The following is a 10,328-nucleotide window of genomic DNA, read 5'->3' as shown; positions in this document are numbered from 1 at the left end:
GAGCCCATAGACATCCCCCATGCCCCTATTCCCCCCCCTAGACCCCCTATAGTCCCTATGGACCATCCCACACCCTATAGACCCCATAGACCCCCTATGGACCCCCTATAGACCCCTATAGATCCCTATAGGGTCCCCTATAGACCCCTGTAGAGCCCATAGACATCCCCCATGCCCCTATGCCCCCCCCTAGACCCCCTATAGCCCCTATGGACAATCCCACACCCTATAGACCCCCGCAAGCCCTGTGGCCCTCCCATAGACCCCCTGTGGACCCCCTATAGACCCCTATAGATCCCTATAGGGTCTCTATAGACCCCTATAGAGCCCACAGACACCCCCCAAACCCCTATGGCCCCCTCCCCATATCCCCTATGGACCATCCCACACCCTATAGACCCCCGCAAGCCCCTGTGGCCCTCCCATAGACCCCCTATGGACCCCCTATAGACCCCTATAGATCCCTATATGGTCTCTATAGACCCCTATAGAGCCCACAGACACCCCCCAAACCCTATGCCCCCCCCCCCCATATCCCCTATGGACCATCCCACGCCCTATAGACCCCATAGACACCCCCCCCAAGCCCCTATGACGCACACCCCCCCCCCCCCCACTCCCGACCCCCTATGGCCCCCCTATAGCTCCTATATCCGTCCCCGTCCCCCCCCCCATATGGCGTGACATCACCGGGTCCCACCCGGACGCCTGGGTCCCCCGGGGCGGGGGTGAGTCACGGGCCGGCCCGGCCGGTTCCCCCGCGTCGTCCCCCCCCCCCAAACTCCATCCCGTCCCGTCCCCCCCCCCTTCCCCCCCCCGGGGCCACCGGGGCCGGAAAGACGGGCCGGACGCCTGGGTCGTGTCCCGTTCCACCCCCCCCACCCCCCAACACCCCCACCCCCCCCCCCTACACACACACCCCCCCCCCGCCCGGGGCACCCCGAATCCGCCCCGCCCGCACGTAGACGGACCCAGGCGTCAAGGGGGGGGGGGGAACACCAGGGCGTCCGGGTGACCCTGGTGACACCCCCCCACACACCCACCCCCCCTCGCCCCCAGGTCCCCCGAGGTACCCGGGTGTCGCCCCCCCCCCCCCAGGGGACCTAAGCATCCAGGTGACCCCCCCCCCACAGAGCACCCCAAGTGTCCGGGTGACACCCCCGACCCCCCCCCCCCCCCCAAGGTCTCCCAGGGGACCCAGGTGTCCGGGTGTGTGTGTGTCCCCCCCCCTCTCAGGGGACTGAGGTATCCCGGTGCCCCCCCACCCAGAGGACCCTAGGCGTCCCCCCTGACCCCCCCCCCAGGGGACCAAGGCATCCAGGTGACACACCCCCCCCCCCAGAGGACCCTAGGCGTCCCCCCTGACCCCCCCCCCAGGGGACCAAGGTATCCAGGTGACCCCCCCCAAGGGACCCAGGCGTCTGGGTGACCCCCCCTGACCCCCCCCCCAAGGGGACCAAGGCATCCAGGTGACACCCCCCCCCCCCAGAGGACCCTAGGCGTCCCCCCTGACCCCCCCCCAGGGGACCAAGGTATCCAGGTGACCCCCCCCCAACGGACCCAGGCGTCTGGGTGACCCCCCCTGACACGCCCCCCCCCCCAGGGGACCAAGGTATCCGGGTGACGCCCCCCCCCAAGGGACCCAGGCGTCTGGGTGACCCCCACTGACCCCCCAGGGGACCCAGGCCTGTGTCGTGTCCCCCCCCCCCCCTCTGCCCCCCCCAAGCCTGTCCCTCCCCCGGGGCCATCCTGGTGCCACCGGTTCCTCCGGCACCTCCCGGGCGTCCCCGCGTCCCGCTGGGGCCTGGGGGTCCCCCCCGGGGGGGGGGAGGGGAGGAGGGGGGGGGACACCTGGGCGGGGACCCAGGCATCTGGGTGGGCCCTGGCCCTGCCCCCAGGGAGGGGGACGGGGACAAGACGGGAGGGGGACGGGGGAGGAGGGAAGGGGGTCCCCGTGTCCCCTCTGTCCCCATCACCGATCGTCCTCCTCCATGTCCCCATCACCCCCTGTCCCCTCATGTCCCCCCCCCATCACCCCATCCCAATGTCCCCATGACCCTCTGTCCCCCCATCCCATGTCCCCACCTCTCCACCTCCCTGTGATGTCCCCTCAGCCCAACGTCCCCATGCCCTCCGTGTCCCCCACATCCCCACGTCCCCATACGCCCCAGCCCCCCATGTTTCTACGTCCCAATGTCCCCATGTCCCCGTGTCCCCATGTCCCCATCACCCCGTGTCCCCTCATGTCCCCACATCCCCGTGTCCCCACATCCCCGTGTCCCCCCATCCATGTCACCATATGCCCCATCCCACTATGGTCCCTGTCCCTACGTCCTCATGCTGGTGTCCCCACATCCCAATGTCCCCTTGTCCCTTCATGTCCCCATGTCCTACACGTCCCCACGTCTTCTGTGTCCCCACATCAATGTCCCCATGGCCCCACGTCCATGTCCCCATGAGCCCCATCCCACCATGGCCCCTGTCACCATGTCCTCACACCGGTGTCCCTGTGTCCCCATCACCTCATGTCCCCACATTGGCGTCCTCGCATCCCCATGTCCCATCACTCCATGTCCCCTGATGTCCCCATGTCCTTCACATCCCCACATCAGTGTCTCCACGTCCCCATGTCCGTGTCCCCATGAGCCCCATCCCACCACGTCCCCACGTCCCCATGTGCCAGCTTCACCACGTCACCATGTCCCCATCACCCCATGTCCCCTCACCTCCCCATCACCCCATGTCCCCTCACGTCCCCACATCGATGTCCTTATGTCCGTGTCCCCATGAGCCCCATCCCACCACGTCCCCACGTCCCCACCACCCCATGTCCCCTCATGTCCCCTCATGTCCCCGCATCCCTACACCGATGTCCCCGCGTCCCCTCGCGTCCCCAGGCCGGGGCGGGGGCTCCCCGTTATTTCCCAACGTGGCGCCCGACCGACCGGCTCCGACACTGGCCCCGGCACAACCGGTCCCGCCGGTCCCGGCAACACCTCCCGGGGCGGGACAGTCGACGACGCGCAGCCGGCACCGCGCGCCACAACCGCCGCGGCACAACCGGCACCACTTGTCACGCCACAACTGGCACAGCACAGCCGGCACAGCACCGCTTGACACGGCACATACAACCGGCACCGCACAACCGGTGATGCTCAGCCGCCGACAACCGGCCTCACCGACAACAACCGGCGGCGTGTAACCGGCGACGGAGGGTGGTGTTGAGGTGGCGGCGTATGGCTCGGTGACGGTGACACCGCCGGGTTTCGGTTGACGTTGAGCAACGGTGACGCCGGTTTTGCTGACAGCGGGTCTCGGTGACACCGGATCTCGGCGACACCAGGTTTTGGTGACGCTGGGTCTCGGTGACGCTGGGTTTTGGTGACACCGGGTCTCGGTGACAGCGCAGTGACGGTGACACCGGGTCTTGGTGCCACGAGGCTGACGCCGGCACCGGGATCGGGTGCTGGGATGGACTGAAGGTGCCGGATCCGGTGACGGGATCGACCTGGGATCCATCGAGGGATCCGGGATCCGGCATCGGAATCGACTGAAAATCCGGGATCTGGCACCAAAACTGATGAAGTATTTGTGATCCGGGACGGAAATTGACCGAGGATCTGGGATCTGTCATTGAAATTGACCAGGGATCCGGGATCTACTACGGAAACTGACCAGGGATCCAGGATCCAGCGCCGAACCTCCCCAAATACCTGCAGTTTGAGCCCAAAAGCCCATCAAGGATCTGGGATCTGGCACCGAAACGGACTCAATACCCGGGATCTGGAGCTGAAACTGAGCAGGGATCTGGGATCCCGTGCTGAAATTGACCGAATCCCTTCGATCTGACACCGAAACCGACCGGAGATCAGGGATCTGGTGCTGAAATTGACCGAATCCGTGTGATCTGGCACCAAACCTGAGCCGGGATCTGGGATCCAGCACCAAAACGGACAAAGAATCTGGGGATCTTGTGCTGAAACTGACCTGGGATCTGGGATCCGGCGTTGAAATTGACCAAATACCAGTGATCTGGCCCCGAAACTGACCAGAGCTTGGGGATCCGACGCCGAAACCGACCGGGGATCTGGGATCCAACGCTGATATTGACCAAATCCTTGTGTTCTGGCACCAAAACTGACCCCGGGATCTGGGATCCAGCACCAAAACTGACCGGGGATCTGGGGATCTAGTGCTGAAACTGACCAGAGATCTGGGATCCGGTGCCGATATTGACCAAATCCTCGTGTTCTGCCCTCAAAACTGACCCGGGATCTGGGATCCAGCACCAAAACTGACCGAGGGTTTGGGATCCGGCACCGACACCGACCCCGGGACCTGGAAATCCGGCATCGATACCCACCAGGAATCGGTGATCCGGTGCCGGCTGGGTCGAGGGTTGTTGGAGCCGGTCGGGATCGGGGCCAGAGCGCGGTCGGGGGGATCCCTCGGGGGATCGGGGATCGGGGATCGGGGGGGCCGCCATGCCCCGTGCCTTCCTGGTGAAGAAGCCGTGCGTGGCCACGGCCAAGCGCAACTGGAGCGAGCTCCCGGATGAGCAGCGGGCGGAGATCTACGTCCCCAGTAGGTGATCGGGGGGGAGCACGGGGGGGACCCAGGGATCTTGGGGGGGGGGGGGGAGGGGAACCCAGGAGTTATGGGGAGACCCAGGTGTTTGGGGGGACCCAGGCATCCAAGGGGGGACCCAGAACTCTGGGAAGATCCAGGAGTTATGGGGGGACGCAGGTGTTTGAGGGACCCAGGTGTCCGTGGGGGACCCAGGTTTTTGGGGACACCCAGGCATCCAGGGGGGATCCAGCTTTTTTTGGGGGGACGCAGGAGTCCAGGGGGACCCAGGCATCTGGGGGGATCCTGGCATTTGGGAGGAGTCAGGTATTGGGGGGACCAAGGAGTCTGGGGGGGACCCAGGGGTTTGGGGGGGACCCAGAGGTTTGGGGGGACCCAGGGGTTTGGGGGGGACCCTGGCACCCAGGGGAGACCCAGGAGTTACGGGGGGAGAGACAGGAGTTCAGGGGGGACCACGGCATCTGGGGGGGGACCCAAGAGTTATGGGGGGACCCAGGAGTTATTGTGGGACCCAGGTGCTTGGGGGGACCCAGGCATCCGGGGGGGACCCAGGATTTCGGGGGGGGACCCAGGACTCTGGGGGGGAGGGGCAGGAGTTATGGGGGGATTCAGATGTTCAGGGGGACCCAGGTTTTTTGGGGGGACCTAGACATCCGGGGGGGGGACCCAGGTGTCTTGGGGGGACCCAGGCGTCTGGGGCAGCTCCCCCACACCCCCCCACACCCCATACTACCCCCAGGGGACCCAGGCGTCCGGGGGAGCCCTGTTTTACCTCTGTCCCCTCCACCCCCCCACCCCCCCCCACCTGCCCCCCGGGGGGGGACCCAGGCGTCCGGGTGGTGATTAACCCCCTTAATGACAGAGTCGGGGTACGGCCCCGCCCGGGTGGGGCTGGAGCCACGCTGCCGCCGCCCGTCAGGGCCCCCCCCCCTCCCGCCCCCCCCCCCCCCCCCCCGGTCCCACCCAGATGCCTGGGCCCCGTTTTGGGGGTCGGGGTGCCCGGACACCTGGGTTCCCCAGGAGGATGTGTGGGGTGCCAGGACGCCTGGGTCCCTTTTTGGGGGGGTTAGGGTGCCCGGGACCCCCCAGGGGGATGTGTGGGGTGCCAGGACGCCTGGGTCCCTTTTTGGGGGGGTTAGGGTGCCCGGGACCCCCAGGGGGATGTGTGGGGTGCCAGGACGCCTGGGTCCCTTTTTGGGGGGGTTAGGGTGCCCGGGACCCCCAGGGGGATGTGTGGGGTGCCAGGACTCCTGGGTCCCTTTTTGGGGGGGTTAGGGTGCCCGGGACCCCCCAGGGGGATGTGTGGGGTGCCAGGACGCCTGGGTCCCTTTTTGGGGGGGGTTAGGGTGCCCGGGACCCCCAGGGGGATGTGTGGGGTGCCAGGACGCCTGGGTCCCTTTTTGGGGGGACAGGGTGCCCAGACACCTGTGTCTCTTGGGGGATATTGGGGTGCCGGGATGCCTGGGTCCCTTGGGGGGGATGTGGGGTGCCAGGACACTTGCGTCCCTTTTTGGGGGGGTTGGGGTGCCCGGATGCCTGCGTCCCTTTTTGGGGGGGGTTGGGGTGCCAGGACGCCTGGGTCGCTTGGGGAATATTGGGGTGCCCGGGTGCCTCGGGGGGATGCAGGGCCCTGGGGGGTGCCTGGATCCGCCCGGACGCCTGGGTCACCGCCAGGCCCTGGGGGGGGGGTGGGGGAAGGGGGGTGGTGGCGTCCGTCGTCCCCCCCCCCCCCACCCCCCCCACCCCCCCCCGGGGCCCACGCGGGCGACACCCGCCGGAAACCCGTAATTTGGGGTGTCGCGGCCGGAGCCGCTCGACCGGTCGGAGGAACCCCGAAAAGGCGGGGGTGGGTGGGGGGAGGGGCCCCCCCTCCTCCTGCCCTGGGTTTTCGGGGGGGGTCCTTGCTTGGGGGGGGGTGTGCCAAATTAGGGGGGGGGGGGCATATTGGTGGGCAACCCCATTTGGGGGTTTTATTGGGGGGGGGGGCACATTTGGGGAGGTCCCCATTGGGGGGTGACATGAGGGGGTTATATTGGGGGGGGGTCATACTGGGGGGGATGTGACACTGAGGGGGTCATACGGGGTGGGGGGGGTGACATTGGGGGGGTGCCTTTTTTTGGGGGTCACATTGTGGGTGGTCTCCACTGGGGGGAGGGGAGGGGGGTGTCCCATTACACAGGGTCTACTGGGAGTGCCATTGGGGGGGGGGGTGTCCCCATTGGGGGGGGGGGGTCACATTTGGGGGGGGGCATTAGGGGGCATCCCCTTGTGGGGTGCTCATCGAGGGGGTGTGGTATTTGGGGGTGCAGGACCTCCCCAACCACTGTGTCCCCCCCCCTCCCCAGTTTGTCTGGGGGGCTGCCCCCTGCGCAGGGACCCCGAGCCAGCGGTGGGGGAGGCGCCCGCGTCCCCTGTGTCCCCCCTCGACATGATGCTGCCCCCCCAGGCCCCCCGCGCCCCCCACGGCCCCTTCCTGCACCCCAAAAGCAAGGTAAGGGGTGTGTGTGTGTGTGTCCTAAATGTGGGGGGTCCCAAATGTGGGGGGTCCCCTGGAGAGGGGTGCTGTGACCTGGGTGTCACCATGTTGGGGTGTCCCAGGGGTGTCCCAGGGCCTGGGGGGGGGGGGTGTGTCTCTAAATTGGGAAGCGTCCCTAAACTGGGGGGGGGGGTTCTTGTTCCTGGGGGTCCCCAAGATGGAGTGTTCCCCTTTAATGGGGTGTCCCCAAGCTGGGGAGGGGGTGTCCCTGTGGCTGGCGGTCTCAAAGGTGGGGGGTCCTCATGACTGGGGGGGTCCCCAAGCTGGGGGTGTCCCCCATGACCAGAGGGCTGTATGGCTGGGGGGGTCCCCCTGATTGGGAGGTCCCCAAATGGGTTTCCCTGTGGCTGGGGAGAAGGTGGGGGTGTCCCTGATGCCGGGGGGTCCCCATGACCAGGGGGACTCCATAACTGGGGTGCCCAAGCTGGGGGGGGGGGGGGGTGTCCCCATGACCGGGGGTGTCTCCAAGCTGGGGGGGTCCCCATGACGGGGGGGGGACGGACCCCAAGTTAACCCCTCCCTCCCCATCTCTTGGCAGGTACCATCAGGCCCCATGGGTGCCCCCATTCCCCCGGGCATCCCCATCCCTGGGGGGGTCCCGGTGGGGGTCCCCGTCCCCGGGGGGGTCCCCGGGGGGACGGAGCTCTTCTCCTGCCCCGTGTGCCAGAAGAGTTTCGGGTTCCAGCGGATGCTGAACCGGCACCTGAAGTGTCACAGCGAGGTGAAACGGCACCTCTGTCCCTACTGCGGGAAGGGCTTCAACGACACCTTCGACCTCAAGCGGCACGTCCGCACCCATACTGGTGGGGACTGGGATGGGGATGGGGATGGGATGGGAGGGGGATGCGATGGGGATGGGATGGGGATGGAGATGGAATGGGGATGGGGACAGAGATACGATGGGGATTGGATGGGGACAGGATGGGGACAGGGATGGAGGACAAGGATGGGGATGGGATGGGATGGGATGGGATGGGATGGGGATAGGGACAGGGTTGAGAATGGGAGGAAATGGGATGGGGACAGGGATGTGATGGGACTGGGATGAGAATGGGAACAGGACAGGGATGGGATGGAGACAGGGATGCAGATGAGGACAGGGACAGGGTGGGGATTGGGATGGGGACAGGGATGGAGGACAATGATGGGATGGGGATGGGGACAGGACAGGGATGGGGACGGGGATGGAGACAGGGATGTGATGGGATGGGGACAAGGATGGAATGAGAACGGGACAGGGATGGGAATGAAGTCAGGGATAGGATGGGGACAGGAGAGGGATGGGATGGGGATGGAGACAGGGATGCAGATGAGGACAGGGCCAACACGGGGTGTCCCCTAACCCCCCTTTCCCCCCCCAACCCCCCCCCCCCTCCCCAAAAGGCGTGCGCCCCTACAAGTGCAGCCTGTGCGAGAAGGCCTTCACGCAGCGCTGCTCCCTGGAGTCCCACCTGAAGAAGATCCACGGGGTGGCCCAACGTTACGCCTACAAGGAGCGTCGGGCCAAGCTCTACGTCTGCGAGGAGTGCGGGGGCACGGCCGAGAGCCAGGACGCCCACCTGGCCCACCTCCGCCAGCGCCACCCCCACAGCCCCCTCCTCGCCAAACTGGCCCGCAAGGCGGCCGCCGCCACGCGCCGCCCCCCCGCCTCCCCGCCTGGCTAACCCCGCCCCCCGGCTGGCCCCGCCCCCTTAGGGACACGCCCACTGGAGGTTATTTTTGGGGGGGGGGTGGGATGGGGTGGGGTGGCGTGGGGGGGGGGGGGGTCAGGGCACGGCCCCCTTTGGGGTAGGGGGATGGCCGGCGTGGGAATTAAACACCAGGCTTACAGACCACGCCCCCTGGGGGTAAAAGCCACGCCCCCCCCCTTGGGGCAGGGACACGCCCACTCGAGGGGGGGCACCCCCCTTGGGGGGGGGGGGGCAGGGATACGGCCGCTATGGGAGTTAAATACACACACCCCCACACACCCCCCCCCCACCGCCAGGGGGCGTGCTTACAGGCCACGCCCCCTCGGGATGGCGAACACGCCCCCATCACAAACTCCGCCCCCCCCCTTGGGCCGCGCCCCCTTTTAGGCCACGCCCCCACTCCCAGGGGGACCTAAGCCAGGATCCCTTGGAGTGCTGGCCACGCCCCCAAGGGGGCACAGACCACGCCCCCCTTTGAAAGAACGCCCCGCCCCTTTGGGGCAGCAGCCCCCTCGGTGAAGCACTGACCACGCCCCCTTCGAGCCGCTGGCCCCGCCCCCCGGAGAAGCCCCCGCCCCTCTGAGCGCTCTCCCTTGCTTGGTCCCACCCACCCCCGCCCCTCGGGCAGGCCCCGCCCCCCGGGCACAGACCACGCCCCCCGGGCTGGCCCCGCCCCCCGGCTGCTCCCCCCCCCCCCCCTCCCCTGGTGCTGCGTCGTGGAAGGAAGGGGGGTTCTCCATAAAGCTGCTGTTCACCTATGGATTCCCTGGTTCCCTATGGATTCCCTGGTTCCCTATGGATTCCCTGGCCCCTATAGACTCCCCCTGCCCCTACAGACCCCTCACATTCCCCTATAGCCTCCCCCTATCCCCTATAGATCACCCTGTCCCCTATAGATCCCCCCATCCCCTATAGCCTCCCCCTATCCCCTATAGATCCCCCCATCCCCTATAGCCTCCCCCTATCCCCTATAGGCTCCTGCAGTCACACATAGAATCCCATTTTCCACTATAGCCTCCGTGCATCCCCTATGGGGTCCCCTGTTTTCCCCTAGAGCTTCCCCCTTCCCCTATAGCCTCTCCCCTTCCCCTATACCTCCCCCCCTTCCCCTATAGGCACCTCCCTGTTTTCCCCTATAGCCTCCCCCCGTCCCCTACAGCCCCCCCCCTTTCCCTATAGGCTCCCTCCTGTTTTCCCCTATAGCCCCCCCTTCCCCTACAGCCCCCCCCTTTCCCTATAGGCTCCCTCCTGTTTTCCCCTATAGCCTCCCCTTCCCCTATAGCTCCTCCCTTCCCCTATAGCTCCTCCCTTCCCCTATAGCTCCCTCCTGTTTTCCCCTATAGCCCCCCCCCCTTCCCCTATAGGCTCCCCCCTGTTTTCCCCTACAGCTCTCCCCTTCCCCTATAGCATCCCCCATTCCCCTATAGCCCCAGGCTGCCCCCCCCCATCCCCTATAGCATCTATAAGGAGAGACACGCCCCCATAGACCCCCATAGCCCCCCCCCCCCCCATGG

General features: G+C 66.9%; 1 protein-coding gene across 1 annotated transcript; it reads left to right on the top strand.

The window, feature by feature from the left end:
- The first annotated feature begins 4,484 nt into the window (after positions 1–4,484).
- Positions 4,485–8,787, top strand: OVOL1 (ovo like transcriptional repressor 1). The gene is made up of 4 exons (XM_074167613.1): positions 4,485–4,584; positions 6,933–7,078; positions 7,662–7,926; positions 8,507–8,787. Exons 1-4 carry the CDS (start codon positions 4,485–4,487, stop codon positions 8,785–8,787), a joined length of 792 nt encoding a protein of 263 aa, XP_074023714.1.
- The last annotated feature ends 1,541 nt before the right edge of the window (positions 8,788–10,328 follow it).

Source organism: Numenius arquata, unplaced genomic scaffold, assembly GCF_964106895.1.
Source record: "Numenius arquata unplaced genomic scaffold, bNumArq3.hap1.1 HAP1_SCAFFOLD_1768, whole genome shotgun sequence".
Taxonomy (NCBI): domain Eukaryota; kingdom Metazoa; phylum Chordata; class Aves; order Charadriiformes; family Scolopacidae; genus Numenius; species Numenius arquata.
This window is presented reverse-complemented; position numbering and strand designations above follow the sequence as displayed.